The 23,319-nt window shown below is 33.5% G+C and overlaps 3 protein-coding genes and 1 non-coding gene across 17 annotated transcripts; 1 reads left to right on the forward strand and 3 right to left on the reverse strand.

Moving 5' to 3' along the window:
• The first annotated feature begins 10 nt into the window (after positions 1 to 10).
• Positions 11 to 1,987, forward strand: LOC123897285 (2-methylene-furan-3-one reductase-like). The gene is made up of 3 exons (XM_045947866.1): positions 11 to 251; positions 686 to 1,175; positions 1,471 to 1,987. The coding sequence occupies exons 1-3, from the start codon at positions 72 to 74 to the stop codon at positions 1,842 to 1,844; spliced, it is 1,044 nt and encodes a 347-aa protein (XP_045803822.1). The 5' UTR covers positions 11 to 71; the 3' UTR covers positions 1,845 to 1,987.
• Positions 1,988 to 2,088: 101 nt separating this feature from the next.
• On the reverse strand, positions 2,089 to 2,162 carry TRNAV-AAC. Its single transcript has one exon. It is a non-coding gene; the product is annotated as a tRNA-Val (tRNA).
• Positions 2,163 to 5,943: 3,781 nt separating this feature from the next.
• Positions 5,944 to 12,601, reverse strand: LOC123897282 (zinc finger CCCH domain-containing protein 48-like). Of its 3 annotated transcripts, XM_045947862.1 has the most exons (8): positions 12,477 to 12,601; positions 12,302 to 12,388; positions 7,622 to 8,389; positions 7,404 to 7,505; positions 7,087 to 7,242; positions 6,616 to 6,795; positions 6,398 to 6,495; positions 5,944 to 6,304 (listed from the first exon to the last, which is right to left on the reverse strand). In XM_045947862.1, the coding sequence occupies exons 2-8, from the start codon at positions 12,314 to 12,316 to the stop codon at positions 6,160 to 6,162; spliced, it is 1,464 nt and encodes a 487-aa protein (XP_045803818.1). In that variant the 5' UTR covers positions 12,317 to 12,388; positions 12,477 to 12,601; the 3' UTR covers positions 5,944 to 6,159. The 3 variants fall into 3 exon arrangements, with proteins under 3 accessions (XP_045803818.1, XP_045803819.1, XP_045803817.1); XM_045947863.1 differs by having other exon boundaries at positions 12,302 to 12,493; XM_045947861.1 differs by lacking the exons at positions 12,302 to 12,388; positions 12,477 to 12,601 and adding an exon at positions 8,596 to 8,733.
• A 1,532-nt stretch (positions 12,602 to 14,133) lies between these two features.
• On the reverse strand, positions 14,134 to 22,880 carry LOC123897326 (nucleolin 1-like). 12 transcript variants are annotated; one of them, XM_045947926.1, is made up of 21 exons: positions 22,702 to 22,879; positions 22,552 to 22,585; positions 22,296 to 22,420; positions 22,074 to 22,178; positions 21,499 to 21,561; positions 21,181 to 21,272; positions 20,991 to 21,108; positions 20,293 to 20,381; positions 19,803 to 19,875; positions 19,477 to 19,568; positions 19,256 to 19,373; positions 18,077 to 18,165; positions 17,793 to 17,886; positions 17,516 to 17,584; positions 17,344 to 17,435; positions 17,183 to 17,270; positions 16,558 to 16,646; positions 15,585 to 15,672; positions 15,373 to 15,464; positions 14,357 to 14,620; positions 14,134 to 14,218 (listed from the first exon to the last, which is right to left on the reverse strand). In XM_045947926.1, exons 1-20 carry the CDS (start codon positions 22,723 to 22,725, stop codon positions 14,365 to 14,367), a joined length of 1,890 nt encoding a protein of 629 aa, XP_045803882.1. In that variant the 5' UTR covers positions 22,726 to 22,879; the 3' UTR covers positions 14,134 to 14,218; positions 14,357 to 14,364. The 12 variants fall into 12 exon arrangements, with proteins under 12 accessions (XP_045803882.1, XP_045803875.1, XP_045803877.1 ...); XM_045947919.1 differs by having other exon boundaries at positions 17,793 to 17,889; positions 19,803 to 19,887; XM_045947921.1 differs by having other exon boundaries at positions 19,803 to 19,887; positions 22,702 to 22,878.
• Positions 22,881 to 23,319: the final 439 nt, after the last annotated feature.

Here is a 23,319-nt window from a genome sequence, read left to right on the forward strand (position 1 = left end):
TATACCTTGGTTGCCAAGTCTCTAATTGCATAAACTAAAACCATTTGAGACAAAACTTTCTAAGTTTCAATATGAAAATGCAGAAAGCTTGGTTCTATGAGGAGTATGGTCCTAAGGAAGTCCTTAAGCTAGGGGACTTACCTATTCCATCTCCTCTTCATAACCAACTACTTGTCCAAGTTCATGCTGCTGCTTTGAATCCCATCGATTCAAAGAGGCGCTTGCGTCCTATTTTTCCGTCTGAGTTTCCTGTGAGTGTGAAACTCTAATTTTCTCATAAGAAGTGATTACTCATAACTCAAATTATATTAAATCACATAAATTTAGTTATCCATTTTATAAGTTCCATGAGAGATCATTTATAAATTTTTCCAAAAGACCAAGGAACTAGTGTACATTATAGGTTAATTTCAATCATGTGACAGTTAACGAAAATATGAAGTTGTGAGCACAATTTATATCTTAGATATACTTTTTACACATTAATGAAGATTTCTTAGATGTGTAAGCAATCAATTAAATACTTTTGTTCTGCAAGAATGAGTTAGGAATTCTTCATTTTAAGACTCATATCAAGTTGCTTGTTGCATAAGTAATCTTTTTTCATAAAAGTATTGTCTTCTGTTTCTCTAGTAACTTCGACGGCCGATGCATGTTGTAAACATACATGAATTTATTTATGCAGGTGGTTCCTGGATGTGATATGGCTGGTGTGGTGATAGGAAAAGGCATTAATGTCAAAAAATTTGAGATTGGTGATGAAGTCTATGGTAACATACAAGATTTCAATAACACTGACGAAAATCCAAAGCAACTTGGCACATTGGCACAGTTCATTGTTGTGGAAGAGAAGTTAGTTGCAAGGAAACCAAAATGTCTTTCATTCGAGGAAGCTGCAAGTTTGCCATTGGCAGTTCAAACAGCAATAGAAGGATTCAAAACTGGTGATTTTAAGAAAGGTGAGACAATGTTCGTGGTCGGCGGAGCAGGTGGTGTTGGAACTTTGGTTCTTCAATTGGCCAAACTTTTGTTTGGAGCTTCCTATGTTGTGTCTTCATGTAGCACACCTAAAGTGAAATTTGTGAAGCTATTTGGTGCTGATGAAGTGGTGGATTATACCAAGACTAAATATGAAGACATTCACGAGAAATTTGATTTTCTTTATGATACAGTTGGTAAAGTTTTTTCTTTTCTTATTCATGATTATGAAACACCGACACATACATGAACACCAGACACGACAGACGTTGACATGTTGATATTAGTAATAATTTAAAAATAAATGAGATAATTAAATGTAATTACATGTGGCGGTGTCGTAAACATACATGAATCAGTGTTGAACACTAGACACACCTTCAATCAAAAGTGTTGGTACCACATGACATGAGCCCTGCCTGCTTATAAAAAGTGATTGTGGTAGTTTTTGTTTTATGTACACATTTTAATACATGATTTAAAAATATTCAGGTGATTGCAAGAAATCTATTGTGGTAGCAAAGAAAGATGGAGCAATAGTTGACATAACATGGCCACCATCACATCCAAGAGCAGTTTATTCAAGTTTGAGTGTATCTGGTGAAATCTTGGAAAATCTGAGACCATATTTGGAAAGAGGAGAATTAAAAGCAGTGATTGATCCAAAAGGTGAATATGATTTTGAGAATGTGATTGAAGCTTTTGGTTATATAGAAACTGGAAGAGCTTGGGGAAAAGTAGTTGTGTCATGCTTCCCTAATAATAATATGGAGAATCATCACTCTTCCAATATTTTATCTGAGATTGATAACAATATACAACATGTCAGTGGTAATTTGGCAAAAGATCTTTATTGTCTCAAGTAATTCATTCATATTATATAGTAAATCACTAGATGTTGAATATGTTGGCCACTAGGCATATGTTGTCATAAATTGTGTGAAATTTATAAATAATGTAATTTTATGCTTTCTGCTCTTGTAAAAAAATAAATAAATGTAATCACTAGTATGTTTTATGTAACCACTATGTGTTATTGAAATTAATTATTATGATTTACATACTTTAATTCTGTATTCTGAAAAGTGAAAAAAAATAGAAATGAGAAAATGGCTTCGCCCGGGTTCGAACCGGAGACCTTCAGTGTGTTAGACTGACGTGATAACCAACTACACCACGAAACCTGTTGTGATATTGTTTTGATTTTATCAAATAAATTATGCAATTAGCCTAAATAGGAATTCAGTATTATTTAGTATTTACACAATCACATACATGTTGATAAGCGACCGCTTAGGATCGTCTTGAAAACAGGTAAAAGAGGAACTTGACCCTAACCGCGACCTGCCGGTAGAACCAAAATTATCAAGATATAGAGGAACTTGACCCTAACCGCGACCTGCCGGTAGAACCAAAGTTATCAAGATATAGAGGAACTTGACCCTAACCGCGACCTGCCGGTAGAACCAAAGTTATCAAAGAAAGTGTGACCCTAACCGCGACCTGCCGGTAGAACCAGCACTATAAAGTTCTTATCTCAAGAACAATGTTGTTATCACAAGAACAAAGAAAAAGTTCTCACAAGAGAAACTCTCAAATTAGATTATATTCCAAGTTCCTTTGAAAAGTACATGATAGTCCTATTTATAGCATATCCTTACATAGTAGGATTTATTGTCCACTACCATACATTCACCATAGGACTTAGAAAATTCCCACTAACATGCTTATAAATTCCCACTAGCCACTATAATGACTTAGTGCACCACTAGGAAGCATCTAGAGAGCCTAGGGAGCAACTAAAGGTCATCTAAAAACTCTCCTAATACCAAAAACGAAAATTACAATAAAAATAAAGAAAATTGGACTTAATTATTTTTTTATTTAGTCCAATATTATTAGACCACTATTCAGCCCAAGGATGCTTCTTATCATATGAATTGGGCTTCAAGTTGGGCTCAAGCATCTTCATCCAAATATTTTTTTATGCATTTTTTTATAAGTTTCCTTCCACATGTTTAGGGAACTCATGATCGTATCATTCTCTCCCTCTTCAAGAGGATTTGTCCTCAAATCCAAACCTGCATAAATAACTAAAAGATTAGTAACAAAAATTCTCTCTTTTGAATATTTCTTTTCTTTTTGCAAGTTGAATTTTTCTTCTTCAATCTTCTCAAAGTTGACATCTTTTTCAACCTCCTCATTTATTTTTCTCTCATAAATTTCCTTCGCTTCACATTCATTTTTCTTTTCTTCTTTTCTCTCAATATTTTCTTTCTCCTCCACTTCTATAACATCATTATATTTTCTCTCACAATTTTCCATCTTCTCTACTTCCTTTTCTTTACTTCTCTCAAAAGTAAGATTTCTATGTTCTTCACTAACTTCTCCTTGAGATAAAGACTCTAGAGTACAAGAAGTAAAATAAACATTATTAAAAGGAATGATGACATTTTCGGTAGCCACAAAAACGCTATTAATTTCTTTTTCGATAATCTCTTCTTTTTCTTTCTCACTCTTAGGAATGGTGACATTTTCGATAGCCACAAAAATGTTCTCAATTTCTTTTTCAATAATTTCTTCTCCCTTCACTTCACTTTCAAGTTTCTCCTTGCTCTCTTGTTTTCTTTTCTCTCTACCAATCTCTTTATTTTGGAAGTTACCCCAAAATACATCAAAATTTGCAATATGTTTTTTCGTTTGTCCCTCACTTTTCATTCTTCTATTTTCTATCTCCTTTTCTCCGTTTCTTTTTTTATAATTTTTTCTATAATTCCTCTCTATGCGATCAAACTTTTCATGAAGCTTTTGAAATTCTTGAAATAATAACTTCTCCAAATGTTTCATGGAGACATGCTTTTCTTCCTCCATATTTTTTTTTTCAACTCTTTTTTTTTTTTAACAAGATAAAAAAAATGATAGATCAAACCTGATTTCAAGAGCCGAAGCTCTGATACCAACTGATAAGCGACCGCTTAGGATCGTCTTGAAAACAGGTAAAAGAGGAACTTGACCCTAACCGCGACCTGCCGGTAGAACCAAAATTATCAAGATATAGAGGAACTTGACCCTAACCGCGACCTGCCGGTAGAACCAAAGTTATCAAGATATAGAGGAACTTGACCCTAACCGCGACCTGCCGGTAGAACCAAAGTTATCAAAGAAAGTGTGACCCTAACCGCGACCTGCCGGTAGAACCAGCACTATAAAGTTCTTATCTCAAGAACAATGTTGTTATCACAAGAACAAAGAAAAAGTTCTCACAAGAGAAACTCTCAAATTAGATTATATTCCAAGTTCCTTTGAAAAGTACATGATAGTCCTATTTATAGCATATCCTTACATAGTAGGATTTATTGTCCACTACCATACATTCACCATAGGACTTAGAAAATTCCCACTAACATGCTTATAAATTCCCACTAGCCACTATAATGACTTAGTGCACCACTAGGAAGCATCTAGAGAGCCTAGGGAGCAACTAAAGGTCATCTAAAAACTCTCCTAATACCAAAAACGAAAATTACAATAAAAATAAAGAAAATTGGACTTAATTATTTTTTTATTTAGTCCAATATTATTAGACCACTATTCAGCCCAAGGATGCTTCTTATCATATGAATTGGGCTTCAAGTTGGGCTCAAGCATCTTCATCCAAATATTTTTTTATGCATTTTTTTATAAGTTTCCTTCCACATGTTTAGGGAACTCATGATCGTATCACATGTAAACAAGCCTGTCTAACTAATTTTTTAAAACTATTCTAAATAATAATATCTAACTATAAGGATATAATATAACAGAAAGAATTCCCTCTCAACTTGGGAATGTGAGATACACAAGAGTGTTGGATCTTAGTTTTAATCAACTCATTGGAACTATTTGAAGTTCATTAGTATTATTAAGGAAGATTAACTTGTCTTATAATTCTCTAAATAGTCTTTCAAGATTCTGTCGCGCGGACCAATTCAGATATTCTGATACTCATGAAGATTTTCATTTTACTTATAGCTTTTCATTGCACTTTGTATGTGTTCCTATGCTGGTGGAAGGCTTTTCGTTTCATGTCTAAGACAAAAGATACAAAGAATGGTGACTTTTTCCAATATGGAACTATGCATGTGGAGACATAATTGAAACAACAGAGGATTTTAACATCAAATATTGCATAGGAATTGGTGGTTATGGTAGTGTCTACAAAGCAAAGCTACATAGTGGTAGATAGTTGCATTGAAGAAACTCCACAAAGATAAGGCATACAAGTATTTTGAAGCTATTTTGAAGCACTGGTAAGCATGCATCTATGCAAACAGAATTTTGAACAATTTGATTTTGTAGCGTCATATAGGGATGACCTATTCTAAGATCCGTTAATTTAAATTCCATAAATCCGTTAATTTAATTGAAGGGATATACAACGTCCAACATGTAACAATTTTCGACACCGATACAACACCCATCGGTAAAATATCATTCAATGACTTTCATTTTCTCAAATTATTATCAATATCTTCGGTGCGTTTGTGTTTGCTTTTAACTATTGCTTCATATATTATAACTAGTCTTATATTACCTACAATGAGAATAAGGGAAATGAATTGTATTGATTGATTTGATTAAAATTAAAATACATGGTCTTGAATTTATACAATTATTTTGTTGATGAAATTTTTGAATTTTTACTATTTACATTAGCAGCTTGAGAGATAATTAACCAGTCTGCAACTGAGATACAGCTAGCAATAACTAACTACCTGACAGTCATTAATTGTAACAATTAAAACCTTCCAATTAGTCATTGTTTAGATAATGTGGTATCCCTCAAACAACTGCTCCAATTGATAAAAGCTTTCAATTAAAAGCAAATATACAGAGATAACTTTCACTACACTCTTTGTTAAAGCAGGAGAGAATAACATAGGTTAGAAAGAATGAAAACTTGAAGTAGCATATAAAAGAGAAGTTGAATTGGAATGTTGTATTCAATATATATACATCTTTTTACAATCAATTAATCAATGACCATGGAATAATAAATTGACTTGTGTCACTAACTATACAAATGTTTATGATTCTCTCTTAACTCTAGTGTTGTATAAATGATCATATACTCCTGCCTGCCTAAAAGAATCACTCATATCACATCAACAGAGGAGTTGGTGCTCATGACTCAAGAGGATGCTATGCTGCTTCTACCTTGGCTTCTTCCGACCATTTTGAGACGGTCACCAAACCAGTTCCATCTCCAGTGAAGATCAGTCCACCAGGACCTTTCTCGATTGATCTGACTTCTTGTCTAGCAAATAATCTACCCCTCTCTGAAAAACTTTAAATTGCAAAAGCAGACAACGTCAGGTGAGAAGCAAAATTAAGTTTGCACAAATTAACAAAACAATAAAATGGTTGCAAGTTTACTTACGATGGTAGTTCATACAGACGAACTGAATTGTCTTGGCAAGAGCAAAACAGTATAGTCTTATCTTCTGCATCAGTCATCGCATTAAGTGCAACAATGCCCTGTAATCAAAATAAATAGCAGCTTATGTGACCATGACAAAACAAATACCAGCTCGTTTCCTAGAAATGAAAGAGAGAAACAAATGATATTTGACAAAAATAAAAAATTTATGCACTTACGTTTTCCACATTGTGCGAATATGCCACTTGCAAAGTTTTCTCTTGACTTTCAGCCCAGACCTTAATAGTGCGGTCCAATGAACTTGATAGTAAGAAGTTGCCCCAACAAATAAGGGATGTCACTGTGTCAGTATGCCCATTGAGTGTCATTTTACACTCAAATGTGTCAAGATCCCAAACCTGCATGAAACAATAATAAATTACTATCTCAATCAATAATATGTAGCTAACATAGGGGAACAGTAGACCGCCAAAGATATACAATGACGAAAACGAGATAAAGACATTGGCATTTCTATTACAGGATTACAGCATTACACAAGAGAAAGACAAATAATATTTAGCAAAATCTAGATCAGTATCAAGAACTAGACATCAGACAACTCTATTAGTATATATAGGTTCTTAAAAAATACAAAAATTTGAAAGAAAAAGAAAACAGTGAAACCTCCAAGATAACAATAAAAATACCTTAATACTGTGGTCCATGGATCCCGAGAAAAGCCTCTTGTTGGGGCATCCGACAGTAAGGCAAACAACAGATTTAGAGTGGCCAAGTAGTGATGCAACCAGTTTAAAAGGGGAATTGGCTTCAGAGCTTCCCTTCCATGCAGAAATTACACCATCCTGCGGTTAAAGTAATGAAATTATAGATAAATTGATCGATTATAGAAAAGAACTGTTACAAAAGTAAGAGAACAAAAAAAGCATTCCGTTACTAAATACAGATTATAAAGTTTGATTTATTCATTCAGATAACAACCATTAAAAAATGTGTCAGTAGTTACCTCTGCACCAGCTAAAAGTGTATCTTTGCCAACAGTCATGGCAAGGACTCGCCCATTAGGCACTTCAAGAGTATACCCTGAACCATTCTGAATATTCCATGCCTTCACAAAAACCACAATTACATAATCAGCTTAAATGTATTGCTCCAATATAAAAGACAAGAATGCACAATGAAAAAAATCTAGTCTTGGACTAAAATAAGAACAAAAACCCTTACCTTGACAATATTTGATAGACCAACAAAAATCCAAGGGCCCTGGCTGATTAAAGAGTTGACTTCATCACCAAGATTGGTCACATTAGCACACTCAGCAGTATGACAGTCCCATATCCGAACTGTGCCATCAGTACTTCCAGAGAAAAGTTTGTTGGTCCCAACTGGAAGTGTAATTCCTGTGACAAGTTTCTTGTGTCCTTCAAGATTTGTTACTGCTGATAACCGATCACCAGAAAACCAAGAATGCATATCCCGACATTTATCACCGTGCACACAGTTTCCGTTGATCCAATATTTGCATAATTCTGTCGATAAAGTAGCTGACGAACTCTGAGAAACTTCGACAGATGAACTCTGAGAAACTTCGACAACTGCTGTCGATAAAATAGGTGACGAACTCTCAGCAGTTTCGACAACTTCTGTCGATGAAGTATGTGATGAAGTCTGAGAAACTTCTCCGACAACTTGTGTCGATATGGTAGGCGATGAAGTCTGAGAAGGCTCAACAAGTGGTGTCTTAGAAATACAATCTCCAGTATTCCTAATCCAAACCGTGGCTGCACGCTTAGTAAGTGAATTTTCTTCAGACTCAGACTCAGAACATCGCTTCCTTCCTCCATTACAATTGACGGTCTTGGTGACTATAGGAGGTTTGCTGTGAAGAAACCTACAAGGGTTTCGATTGCATCTCCCATTCAACCAGTAATAACATGTTGTGGGGATAATTCGTCGATCAATTCTTGTCCATTTAGTGACCATGATTATACACTGCATAGAATATATCATATATTATTATCATCAATCAATCAATAACATTCCAATACCAAAAAATGAAACCCTAAAATAAAAACCCTAAAATTGCACCTACAAGTAACGGAGAGAGTGAAGAAGAGAAAACCCTAATCGCGTTACCTAAGTGAACGAACACACACAGAGAGAGGAGAGTGAAGAAGAGAAAACCCTAATTGCGTTACCTGAGTGAACGAACAGAGAGAGAGAGGCGATGGAGGCGCGAAGTGGAGAGGCGCGAAGCGAAGTGGAGAGTGAAGAATTGAGGAACAGAGTGAGAGAGTGTGAATCAATTTTAGAGTGAACATTGAAATGAATACTCGTAAACATATATATAGGTCAACAATCACAACGGTAACATTACGCTAACTTTTTCTTTTTCTTTTACATTTTCTAATAAAAAAATCAATATTCACTACTATGGGTAATAAAATTTCAAAAAATGTCATTTTCCTTCATTTTCAAAAAAATATTTTACTTAATTTTTTTTTTTGACATTTTCTACTAAATATTTTACTTTATTTTTTGATTAATTACTAAATATTTTTTGGTATACTTAATTAAAGCATAATTTAATTTTTATCATAATTTATTTCAATAAAATAAAATTCCAATTTTTCAAATTCAATATTTTTGTCGTTTATTTATTCTGTAGATTTTTTAACTTGGCATAAATATATTAACGTAGATTTTATTTTTATTTCTACCTTATTTATAATGTTGTTCAATTTATATATCTCATTTTAGCTTGTTCAAAAAAAAAAATGTTGTTCAATTTAATTTTATAATAATTTATTACAATAAATTTATTGCTTTCTAATATCTTTTGAATTTTCAATATATTTTATTTATTACTTTTTACATAGCATATATATCTCAAGTTCTTAACAAACTAACTATATTATGCCATTTTCCTTTTAATTTTTTGTTATATCTTTTTTTTTACTAATGTTATATCTTATATTCAAAACCAAACTTTTAAAATTTCTTAAATTATTTTATCTTTTAATGTTATATTACAAAAAAACAAAAATAAAGTATATTGACAATAAAAACTTTTTATACACAATTTAGATATCAAACTTTTTTTTTTCTTTACACAATTTGATATTAATTTTAAATACTCTTGATTGAAAATTTAATTTTGAATTTAATATAAAATTGAGAATTTTACTTTTAATTTAGAAAATTAAATGTTGCATAATTTAATTAAACAAATGAAGAAAATGCAAATAATATACCACAACTTTCTAATGTTTTCGAATATTAGATAAATAACACAAAATTTGTTTTATCTTATTATTATTATTATTATTGGTGGGCTTTCCATTTTTTAGGCATTTATTATTATTATTATTATTATTTTTGAAGGATTATTTTTATTATTATTCAGGGAAGAAGATGGGGGTATCCTTGGCAAATTAAAGTTCAAATTCCCATAGGAGGGAACCTATGGAAACCAAAAAATAAATAAATTGTGTGGTTAAATAATGTGAAGCAATCACCCACCTTCTATGAAAGGTTGCAGAGGACCCGTTCAATCATGTGCTCGAAAAGTTGGATAGATAGCAAATAACACCAAAATCTACATAAAGTACATACATATGCTAAAGAACCTACCATACACACTCAAAAATGAAAAAGCACAGTGAAGCTCTCGATATGAGCACCACTTAGCTACCTACCATGCACATTGCACATCATAGGCTCCCTCACCCAATTCAAAACAGAGTTTGACATTTAAAATAAATTGCATTCTGATAAGCAATCTTCCCTTCAAACACACATTTGTTACCACCTATCCATAAGGACCAAATTACAGATAATCACACAATGTGCATAAAATGATCAACCGCCATTGCAGCGAATGCGCCTTCAAAGCCCAGCCACCAGCGCGAACGCCAAACGGACAGGAGAATAGTACATAATTGCAACTCTAAATATTAGACACGCATAAAATGCTATCTCCGTTAATAATTCCTTTTGCATACAAATGTTCCTTCGTCGCGAATAACAAACTTCGATGGGGCTGAACACTTCCGGAGCTTCTTATAAGCATTACAGTGTCCCTCATCACCTTGGTCCTGAACCAGCAACTCTTGCAACAAATAATATGCTGATTTAACAGAAAAACCAGCAGATATGTATCATACTTCTAGACCCATTTATCAACTGATCTGGGGCTCGCAGACACGATAATGTGTGTACCTCAGCAGAAACAATCTTGTGATCTGCCTCAGCCATTCCTTTTACTAATTTTTTAATGATAGCAAGTCTTAGCTAGTCATTCGAGTTTCTCGGTAAAGTCCTTGGCAAATACCAATGAGGGTTGGGTCTAAAAGAAGAAGCTAGATTTTCACATGGCAAATCAAAGTTCGAATTTCCACTGGAAGAGGGAATCTATGGAAACAAAAAAATAAATAAATTGCACGGTTAAATAATGTGAGGATTGAAACTGTTTTGGAAAGCTAAGTCATTGCTTGGAAAGGTATCATGTTCTAATGATAGTACTATGAAATTTTCAGATACAGTATTGACAATCCAACGCATGAACTCTACAATCCTATTAAACCAGTGGAAAATGTAAGCAGTTGTCATGAGGAGGCTCCAACCAACGGAATAGTCGAGGAAGTTCCATAACATTTGGCATCAGATTTGAATGCAGAATATTCAAGTATCAAATCTGAGTCACCTGGGAGATATTGTGATACCAAGAATGTCACTGGTGATAATAGTGAACAATTTTCTTTGACAAAAAGCTTAATCCTAAATGTCCTTGTCAGATCACTGAAATCTAATTTGGCTGGTCCAGAAGCGCCGTCAAACCAATTAGACGAACCGACAAGAGAAGGAAAAGATAATGAAAGATGAGCAAAGGTGAGGTTTTTAAGTTTTGCGCATATTTTTCCTCAAGTTAGTTTGTTAACATTATCTGTATCACATAATGTGGTCATATGTCAACTCTTGCGGCCAATTTCATGTTGTTCGTTGATCACCTGTTCAAGTCACTCTTATCATAGTCTCCAATAGTCCCTTTGCATAAACTATCGTCAATGTTTAGTCACAGAAACCAATCAACACTTAAGTTGGTTGTTTCAAGCAAATGACAACACTGACCCAATATGTTGCATCTTTGTTTGAATGTGGTTGCGAAATTTCAATGTAGAACTAATACTAGTTGTCTACACTTCAAAATCCTCTCCCAATTTAATGTATAACAGGGCTTGGTTTTTCCAACTAGTTGTCTGATTCTCTCCCCTTTTTCATCTTGTTTGTATCAAACAAGTCGCTTCATATAAGCAGCCCTTAAAATAAATCCAACATAAATCACATTTCTTTTGACAAAAATAAGGAACAAGATCGAGAAATCTAATACGATATTATATATTTTCTTTACACAGCCCATAATGCTCGGTGAAATTGCTTGAGTTGAGAGCTATGACACAAGAATGTTATCAAAACTCAGGGCATAGGGCTGCAAACTGTTTACGTTAAATGGCCTAAGATTTTTGTCAATAGTGGAGTGGCACCGCCATGGCGGCATTATTTGTCAAAAAATTCAACAAAGCCATTTTTCCATGGCCTCGACTCAATAACACTGCAGAAAACAACTAAGTGCAACAAAAATAGTAGCTAAATTTCAAGAAAAGGCAAGCATTCTAAGTTACAACTTATTGACAAAACAGGAACATAAACCATGATCTTCTATATCAAATTCGGTGTGCATATAAAATCACCCATGTTAAGTTAAATAGAATATTTTTACTTCTTTGTTTGTAACAGTACATTTATGAGATTCATCGTTTCAAAATAATTTGTCGTGCATAGATAGAAACTAACAAACCATATAATGGAGAGATCATACATTAGAGAGCAATGTGAATATTTGACCTGCATTGATGACATTTCTCTCCCTTGGTTGGATCATATATAAGCTCCCCACCCTCATCATATTCATCCGGAGGTCGGGTCATTATTCTGTAAACGCATCAAACATAAAGTTAGTTCTACGAACCGCATGTCTTCCAAAGCTCCAACAATACAAAAACTCGAAATAAATAAATACGTTTAGTCCTTATGGATAGAGATTCATTGCAATGGCGATTGATCATTTTATGCACCTTGTGTGATTATCTGTAATTTGGTCCTTATGGATAGAGAAGGTAAACGATTATTGTCCTCCATACAATTGAAGGTATCTCATATTTATAAAAAAGACTATTATTGTCCTGATATAACTATTTGCTGCTGAAGTCGATCATTTAGTTAAAACATATGGTGTATATATGACAATATTATGTACCCACTTGAACTCTCTTTTTGGTGATAAAATTCACTCGAAGTTAATAATTATTTGTACACTAAATCACCTTCATTTTATTTTTTTTGGTAGTAGAGATTTCAATAATAATTCATTTGTCCCTATTTATATTTTATATGGACTAAGGTACCGTTTGACCCATCTTTTTTCTCTCTTCTTTTGAGCTTATGCAATTTTTATGTATTATTATAAGTTTTTCAAGGTAGTTTATAATAAAATAGCTTATAAAAATACAATTTTGACAAGTATGAACTTATAAAATAACATAAAACCTAATTTATATTGCGTAAGCTGTTTGCATAAGCTCAAAAGAAGAGGAAAAAAAGCTAGGTCAAACGGTACCTAATTCAATGACTAATAGTATACATTTTTTATATAATTTTTTTTTAATAGAGACTATTCTTACAAATTGCAATATTATGAAGGATTACCATTAAAATATAACACAATTAAACTTGAAAGAATGTAATTTCGTAGGAACTAAATAAGTTATTTTATTTAATGAATAACATAGATTTTTACATATATATCCTTTAGAAACTTTTCATAATAAATGTTTTGGACGAAATAAATGTATGATTTGACTAAAATATTAATGAGTGATAAGCATGAGTTAAGAATTTTGTTAACAGTGGAAGAGTTTTTCAGAGATCACTATTTAAACTTTGATTACTCAAATACATATAGATGTAGATATAAATTGAAACACTTTTACATTCAACTTCTTTTTTTGACGGGTTTTAAGTTGAAAGCTAAATCTCAACCCACTTTACTCAAACTACTCCAATCTTCTTGCTCCTTGTTCCTTCTAAACTTTTTGTTTTCTTTTTTCTCTTTGAGTTTTGTGTTTTGTCTTTTTACTTCTATTAATTAATTAAAGTTGGGATCTTCAGTCCACAACTTCAAAAAAAAATTCATCTACGAAATTCATACTACTTCACATGCTCAAACACGTATACTTCACTGACATTCTTGCTTAACATTCTTGCTTAATGCTCTCAATCCCTCTCTTGATTATATTTTAGCATTCAACATGAAAGTTAATGGTTTTTTTTTCTTACTTGAAAAAAAATAGAAGAAAAAAGTTAATGGTAATCTTTCAAGGCAAGCAGTGAGCGCTAATTCTTACATTGATGTATTAAATAGTTAGATACCATAAAAAGTCATCACATCCATAACCTCATGATTTTATGTTCACTACACTTACTAAAGATCCCATTGAGAATAACTTATTTTCAAATGGATCGCAGTTGCCAATTACATTCCTAATATTAATTTTTTGATCTAAAAGAGTGTATGTTCCTCCCATGTACTCTATATGATGCAATCTACCACTTAATATATACAATACACAATACTTAAAATAGTAATTACACCTCATAAGTAAAGAAATATGCCATTCTTTACAGCACTTACTAATTCAAAGTTTAATTAAAAGATGAAGTTTATAATAACGTACTCGAAATGCTCGGCCAAGGGCATAATGCCTAAAAAGTTGAAAAGAAAGCTCCAAATACATTTAGCAATCATAATGAATAAATAAACTTACAATACATGACTATGAAATAATATATATACAAAAATTAATACCCCTTCTTCTCGCCTCAATGTAGAAAAATTAATACCTGTGCCTTCACCAGTGCTCGGTATTGGCTGTCCAGTGCCTCCCTGCACCATGACTTCTGCCCCATCCAGTTCTCCCGCCATGGTCTCCTGCATCCCTACCACCGACGTGATAGCCACCTCTACCACCACCTATACCATAATTATCACGTCTTATCCTTGGCTTTGCTCTTTCAACTGCCAGCCAATGATTTCCAATGGCAGTTTGATCAAGTTTTAGTGCTTTATTATAGCCAACAGTATCCTTGAAGTCCAAATGAGCAAACCTGCAAATTTTGCAATGAGAGATTGGAATGCAATAGACACTGATTCTTGCATACAATATATTTTAGGGATTTCCTGCAACCACTTATCAATCATCACTTGCACAGGATTATATAGATATATTGTATATTATCCATCTGGATACATTTTCTCTAGATAACTTACAAATTGTGGCCTACCTACCACAGACCAAGCAACGACAGGCCTCATGCATAGCATTGAGCCAATTTTATCTTTTAAAAGGCATGAACAGAATAGTTGTGTGACTAGTAATCTAAATTAGTTCTAGTTAGCTGTGGTTTATTATTCACCATCTAACAGCATGAGAAAGTCTTTTTAGTGTCCCCTATATATAGATATAAAAATGTTACATTTCCGCTCAAGTTGCAGGTTTTGTGTTAAATATAACCTCTGGGGAAACCTTGACATATACAAAAGGGAAAATGTTAATGATAAAAAGAGAACACTAAACAAAATGGCATTATAAAGCAGAAATCATTCCTCGGCTTATATGATGAGCTGATACAACCAGAAAATATTTGGTATAAACAATATAAAATCATTTTAATAAACAAGAAAATAATGTAATTAAGCAGGTGTTGCAAATAAATGAAAGTGTAATCCAGTTAGAAGATAAAAAGAAAATGGCACCGGAAAAGTGAAGTTTGAGTTAAGATATCTAAATATTCAATAGTACATCACAAATCTAAATATTCAATAGTACATCACAAATTCTGTCAGAACAATGCCATACCCCTTAACAGTACCAGAATCAGGAAATTTTGGTATTGAGATCCTTGTAATCTCTCCGCAAGAACAGAAATGCTTATACAGGCTAGCTTTTATCTGAAAGGCCAAAGTAGGCAATATTTACAGACCAATAACATGCAAATATGCAATGGAGAGAGATCAAGGCAATCTATTGCAGGAACAGATGCAACCAAATGAGGAAAAAAAAATAATTACCTTCTCTTCTGCAACGGATGTATCAAATCCAATCACAAATACAGTTAGAGGCTGAAAACTTTCGGCCTTCTGGAATGAGATGCTCGAGCTGCTTAAATTGTAACACAAGAACAAAGCTTTAAAATGTTAAACAAGCATTATTCTTAAGATTGACTAATATTGTATTTATTGCATGAGAGAGAGAGAGAGAGAGAGAGAGAGAGAGAGGACAATGCATATATAGGGGGGTGTACGCAGGAGGGTTGGGTTTGGCCGAATTTAGCCAAACCCATTACCCGACCCGATCAAAGTTAAGTGGGTTGGGTTCAATGTAAAACTGGTATTTTTTATGTTAAACCCAAACCAAACCAACCCGGTGGTGAGTGGGTTGGGGTGGGTCAACGGGGTCATTAAATATAAGTTTTTTAAACAATTCTCAAAAAAATATATAGTTATGACATGTAAGTTTGCACTCAATAAATTTGCTCTTTGCTCTTCCATGAAATCTGATTTCCTCCCTTGATTATGCAGCAACCAGAAGTAGACCTAGCACACACATCTTCTACCCAATTGGAATCTATATACCCAACATATCAGCGTGACCCCTATCAATGAAAACAAGCCCCTTTCAAGGTGACCTTTTCAATGTGGGACATGTGTCTTTTCCAATAAACCTCCTCATGCCTAGCACTATTTGGCTTGGTGTGTGAATAATAAGGTTGGAGGCCCCGTATATAAAATCCGATACCACCGTAGGATTGAATAATATTGTATTTCTTGTATAAAAGAGGGGAGAAAATACAGAGTCACAGACACACACACACACACACATTCACATGCGGCTTAACCTATTCAATCCCTAACATCAGGGAATGGAATCAATTAAAAAGGGGATAGTATATAAACAATACTAAAATATCTCAACAATTATAAAAGCTCTTTTTTAAAACTTGTCCAAAAGCAAAGTAAACAAAAAGTGTATATAACAAATTACCCTCTGTTCGGGAAACATTCACCCTCTTCTGAAGCTGTACCAACTTTGATGGGACGGTTCATTAATCTTGTGTTATCCAACTCAAGAGCCTGTAATGAGAAAAGAAAATTGATTATTAGCTTAATTTGTCTTTTGTATTATGGGAGATAAAAACTATATAAGAGAACCTAGAGATATCAAATGTCAACCCTCTGTCACATTAAAATTAACCGCTATTTGAAAATCATGGGGTTGAATGAGAACAGGCTTGCTTGCCGTTGTATTGTGCACATATATGAAGGATATCTTTAGGATAAATATTTGAGGTAGGTGTACAATTCATGTCTTGACAGAACTGATACGGAGGAATATCCCCTTTTCCTTTGCATAGTTATGCACTACCAATTTAAATATATATACTTGAACAAAACCATGTTCTGATATCGTACCTTTAGCTACACCAATCATAACAAAGCACCAACCACAGTTAAAATACTAGGAATGAGATGGACATTACAATAAAATCAACATATTCAAATTTTGCTCGTACTATATAGGAAAAGTATAGCTTCAAAAGGTACGACTAACTCTGCTAGTAGCAGTTCTAAAATGATCTGTACAAACTACACAAGGTCAAAAGGCTTGCCTTTTCTGCTGCTTCTGCGGTTGCAAACTCAACATCCACATGGAGTCGGACATCAACAACTTCTCCGCAATCTTTGAAAATATTTTCACTGAAAACATTTGAAATTAAAAAATTAAAACAGATAATAATCAATAAGAACCAGAAAGAAAATTAATACATACATTTCAGCCCGTTCCACATCGAATGACAAATTTCTAACACATATTGTTTTTGATGCATCATTTTTCGCTTTTCCGATAGATGGGGTTTCAGGCTGCAAAATTCAAAGAATAACCATTATATCACTGATTTGATAATTTACATTGCAATAAAAGAGAGGATATTGGTCATTACAACTTTACTCTCAGCAGGGGCAGCATCAAACATCTCTATATCTTTAACCTCCTCCTTTGCACAAGTCAACTATACAATAAAGAAGTTAACTTGTCAGCAGCATTGATAAGTAGATAATTATACAGATAAAAAACTGATAAAACCATGTGAATATGCGAGAGAGAGAGAGAGAGAGAGAGAGAGAGAGAGAGAGAGAGAGAGAGAGAGAGAGAGAGAGATTCGCCCATTCGTGTGCAGAAAATGATGCAACAAACTAATATGAAAGAGAAAAAATTACTTTGTCTTCCGCAAGGGATGTATCAAAACACTTCACAGGTACAGTTTGAGACTGAATTTTTTCATCCTTATGGAATAAGCTGCTCCAGGACCAGCTGCTTAAATTATTAAGGAAAGAGAAATAGGAAGATGTTGATCAATAGAAGATAATAAAGGCTCTTCTGCTTATGCTTGAAAAAACGCCTTAAAAATCAAAAGATGTGTATAAAAGATTTTACAATTAACTCTGTTTCCCTTGAAACTCAAACACACACTACGAGCAAAAAAGAGAGAATAAATCATTACCTTCTATTAGGGGAATATTTACCCCTTTCCTGAGCTAAACCAACAAACATAAGACGATTAAAAAATACTTTCTTGTTCAACGCAAGAGCCTACAAGTAGAAACGCAAATCAATTCTTAGTTCAATAAGTCTTTGAGTAGAAGAATCCAACAAGTGTAAGCATAGATGATGTAAGAGGCACAGCAACCACACACACAGAGATATTAAGAACTAAGGGCAGACAAACCATGCGTTTACAATAGAAAGTTTGTTCAAAGGGCTATGCGTTAAAATCCAATAAGGCCTAAAACTACCCCTCGAGGAATGATTGACTTTATCATATGTTTTAATGCTCAAGGGGTATCTGATGAAAAAATTATACAACACAATACCCACAATAAACAACTGGTTAGATCATAATATAGTGTAGTAGCATATGCTATCAAGCCAACCAGAAAGCCTAATATTTAAATTTTGAAGACTAACTTTGCCACGACAACTGCTATATTGGCCGCTACACTGAACTGCTCAGCTAATGTGTGTCTTGTAGCAGCCTAAATAAATCCTTACATAACTTAATTAAAAAATAGAAAAAGTTATTTTAAGAAATGTTCCCTATACTTTTAAAAAAGTCTCACATTGGCTGGGAATCAAAGCTAAGGATAGTTTATACTCACTCCTCTACCCAACGTGGTGCTTTTTACGAAGGGCAAAACCGTGAGGGCTTTACACAAGACCCAAAGCGGAGAATACCTCAAAAATCCTGCGTTGTGGACTTGAGGTTGGAACAATGGCGAGCTAGGTAGGGGTCAAACCTATGCCAAACTCAAGGGCTGACAGACCCTTTAGCCTCGACTGGTGGGCTATTGTTCCAATACACAAAAAAGTCCCACATTGCTTGGAAATTTAGAAGTAACACCCACACTCCTCTATCCAACGAGACAACTTTTGCAAAGGACAAACTTGTGACGGCTTTACACAAGACCCAAAACAAACAATACCTCAAAAATGTGGTGCCATCAACTTAAGGTCGGAACAGGAACCAAATGAAGTCAGTAAATTCCATCGAAAATTCTAGGAAAGAAAAAAGTATTGGAATAAAATGAAACAGCCAAAATTTTACCCCGAGTATATATGAAAAGTATATGGCATTATTGCTTTTTGGCAGTTCAAAAATGACTTGTACGGCCACAAGTTTTACCTTTTGTGCTGCTTCTGCTGTGGCAAACTGAACATGTCCATAGCCTTTAAACTTTCCTTCGCGATCTGTATGGAGACGAACATCAACGATTTCTCCACAATCTTTGAAAAGATTTTCCCTGAACAATAATAAAATGAGAATACTGACACATAAAATAATTCATTATTGTCAAAAAAAATAATTCATTAGCACCAGCACAAAAAAACATATTAAATACAGACATATTAGCTCGTTCCACGGAGTATGACAAGTTTCTGACATATATGGTCTTTGATGCACCATTTGTTTCATTTGGTGTAGCTGGACTTTTAGGCTGCAAAATTCCAGAAAATAACGCAACTGATTAGCAAATTGAAATTGCAGGAAGAAAGGATATTGGTCATTTCAAACACTTGTTTCTATGGAAGCAGCATCAAACATATCCAACAAATACAATATTTACTGATAAAAACACTAATTTACCAATGAAAATATGAAATAAGGAGATCTTCATGCAATCTTGTGCAGGAATATATGCAACAACTAAATATGATCGAGAAAAAATCACCTTGTTTTCTACAAGGGATGCGTCAAAACCCTTTACAGTGTGAGATTGAAGATTTCCAACCTTATGGAATGAGCTGCTCAAGTTGCTAAAATCATTAACAGGGAAATCAGAAATGTGGCATAAGGCAAGATATTTAAAAGAATCATTTAACATGTTTGGGGCTAGTTTGCTTATGATTTTCAAAATTTCCTTTTTAATTTCAAACCAAATGCACTGTATCCAAGGAAGGATCAGACCTGCACAGGCCTATTGTAGGGAGTTTTCCCATACATTTGTAATGGTCTAATAGATAGATTTCACGAAAAGCATGTTTCATAATTAAAATAACATGTTCCTAAATTTTAAAACAAATATTTAAATTTATTGGTTAAAAAAAGTAAGAACATTATCTTCTTAAAAGGAGTTTTTAGTGCTTAAACAGCTAGATCATTATAAAATGATTGTTTAACTCAAATTTAATCAACAACCATATGCAATTCAAATGAATTACCTTTTATAGGGGGGATAATCACTCTTTTCTACAGCTATACTAACTTTGATGTGACGATTCAATAATTCTGTATTATCCAATTTAAGGGCCTGTGATTATTAAAAAAAAAAAAAAAAAGTGACTCTTAACTCAATACGTCTTTGCAGAGAGCAAGGGTACAGAAAATATACCCATAGATAAGAACCATATCTCAACACAAGCAATATGTGAAGTATAAAAGAAAATCTAGGGATATCAATGTCAACACCCCACAAAAACTAAATGTTATGCAAAGACTAAGAGAACACATGGTGGTTATTGTATTATGGACAAATATAGAGGATATCGCAGTGATAAATGGCCAAGCATAACAAGAAGTATAAAAGTTGCAACCAATGAACCTGTTAAAATATAGTATTTATGTATATAAAAAAGTTAACATGAAGTTATGCGACAATACTTGTTGATTGGACGAGTCCACTATAGTACCACATTATTAAAATTAAAATGCATTACATTACTTAGTAATACAAGTAAGAATAACATTTACAAGGCGTGCAACAATGTCTTTTAATAAGATCAAATTATTCAAATTTTACCCTAAGCTTATAGGAAAAAGTATATGGCATTGTTGCTTCGAAAGGTAAAACTATCTTTGAATTGTTTTTTGCTGTAAAATGATTTGCACAGCCACAGACTACATAAGGGCAAACACTTACTTTTTGTGCTGCTTCTGCTGTTCCAAACTCAACATGTCCAAAGCCTCTAAACCTCCCTTCGGGATCTATGCTGAATCGAACATCAACAACTTCACCGCAATCTTTGAAAATATCTTCCCTGAATAATTTTGAAATTAGAAAATAATCCAAAACATAATCGACAAGAAGTTGTGTGAAAAATAATACATACATATCAGTCCGTTCCACACTATATGACAGGTTTCTAACAAATATTGTCTTCGATTCAGCATATTTTCCAGTTAGTGTGACTGGGGTTTCATGCTGCAAAAAATACAGGAAATAACATTGCATAACTGATATGGTGATTTACATTGCAGGAAGAAAAAAATGGTTGATTACAACTTTCGTTTCAATGGAGGCAGCATCAAACATTTCTACATCCTTAACTTCTTCCATGTCTTCTATGCCTCAATAAACATTTAAAAAAAAAAATTAAAAAAAAGGAACTTTTCAGCAGTCATGGGAAAAAGTATTATGAAATGCTTACCCTTTCCTGAGGTGTTTTGGAAATTTTTTCCTCGTTGTACTCTGGACTCTCTAAATCTTCAGGCTGCAATGAAAAGAAAGGCATGAAGATAGTAAAATAAAATGATAAAATAGCAGGTAAATGCTGGTTAAGTTGAGGATATTCTTTTTTTGACTAAAACCAACTTCCATCTTTATCTTTTGTGCCCCTTCATCTCTTAGTTCAGAGCCATCACCCATACAAATAACAAAGACAAAAACCAACTTCACCAATCCTCAGCAAATAATGGATCCGTTTTGAATTTCCAGATTACTATTCATGGCAAATCAATACACCAAACCGTCTACCATCATATAACCCCCCCCCCCCCCCCCCCCCCCCCCCACACACACACACACACACACAACCACCTAAAACTGAATGAGTCTTTGATAACAGAGCACCCGACAAATTAAAATACATCTTCTATTTTCTTCTAACCGAATTATACATGACCACAGAAAATCATAATTTTTCAACAATTAACCCATTTTCTTTATACATATATTAGAGCACAAGAATTAACAACCAACAGTAGTCAATAACTCAATACTTACATTATCCTCACCAAAGCTTCTGGGAGAGTCAGAATCTGCGCTACCATCATCCAATGATTCCAAAGTAGCACAACCAGTAGCAGATTCATTTTCCGCTTCAAGTTTCTGAACACAAGGCAAACAAAAATCATAACCAGAATCAATAAAACAGTAGTACAAATATCCATCTAAAAATTATAAATGCGTAAACTGAGAAGCTAATTACTCATCCAAAAAACATACATTATCATGTTCAGAATAATCTGGATTAATTTCTTCCTCATTCTCTTGCTTTACAACAACATCATCTCTCTTCTGCTTCTTTGTAATCACTTCCTCCTGATCTTCATCCTCACACTCTCTTTTGCCTATAGAAAATTTTATTTTATTTTTAATTTAAACAAAAACAGTACATAAACTAAAACCTTGGGCAATAAATCAAAAACCTAATCCAAATTGACAAATGAAAGCAAATAAAATAGGGAAAAATTAAAATTACGAATTTTTGGTGGTGGAATTGCATTATCACAGACCTACAAAAAAAATGGGGAAACAAGTTTAGATTAATTATACCAAGTAAGAACAAAATCAAAGATCAAAGAATTGACAATGAAAATTGAAATTGGTTAAAGGATAATTGAAAACGCACTTCGGATTCAGATTCATTGGCCATATTTGAGGTGAATCGAATGAGAGAATTGGGATTGATCTAGCCGTTAGGGTTAGGGATTTCTTCTAATTCCGAGCAACTCGCGCCAATGCTATACGGTGCGTTTTTCTTCTCAGTTCACTGATTTTGCAAGTTGTCAAATTGGAGATTCGTACAAAGATTTTAAAAGAACTAATGTAATAACTAATTAAATTATAAAATTTATAATTAATTAATAATAATTAATGTTTATGTGAGTTTAAGTGAATTAGATTCGAAGATTAGCTATGGATTTGTATTATTTATATATTATTATGTGTTCTCTCTGTTTGACGACTCGTTAAATAGACTTGAATCTCTAATTTTGTGGGCTCTCTTTTAACTCTAAGGTTTTAAAAATATAGAGAATGAAAAAATATGGAGGGAAAAGATGAGAGATAAATAGAAATGTGCATTAACATTTCCTTTCTAAAAATATAGATCATCCTTATCAATTATGAAATCAAAAATTTAAACTTGAAATTATATGAGCATGTGACATTATGAAATCAATTATGGACAATGTTTTATCCATTCTAATGTGATACAAACAACGCTTAAGTCTCTCACGCGCGAGCA

This window comes from Trifolium pratense, linkage group LG7, assembly GCF_020283565.1.
Source record: "Trifolium pratense cultivar HEN17-A07 linkage group LG7, ARS_RC_1.1, whole genome shotgun sequence".
Lineage (NCBI taxonomy): Eukaryota > Viridiplantae > Streptophyta > Magnoliopsida > Fabales > Fabaceae > Trifolium > Trifolium pratense.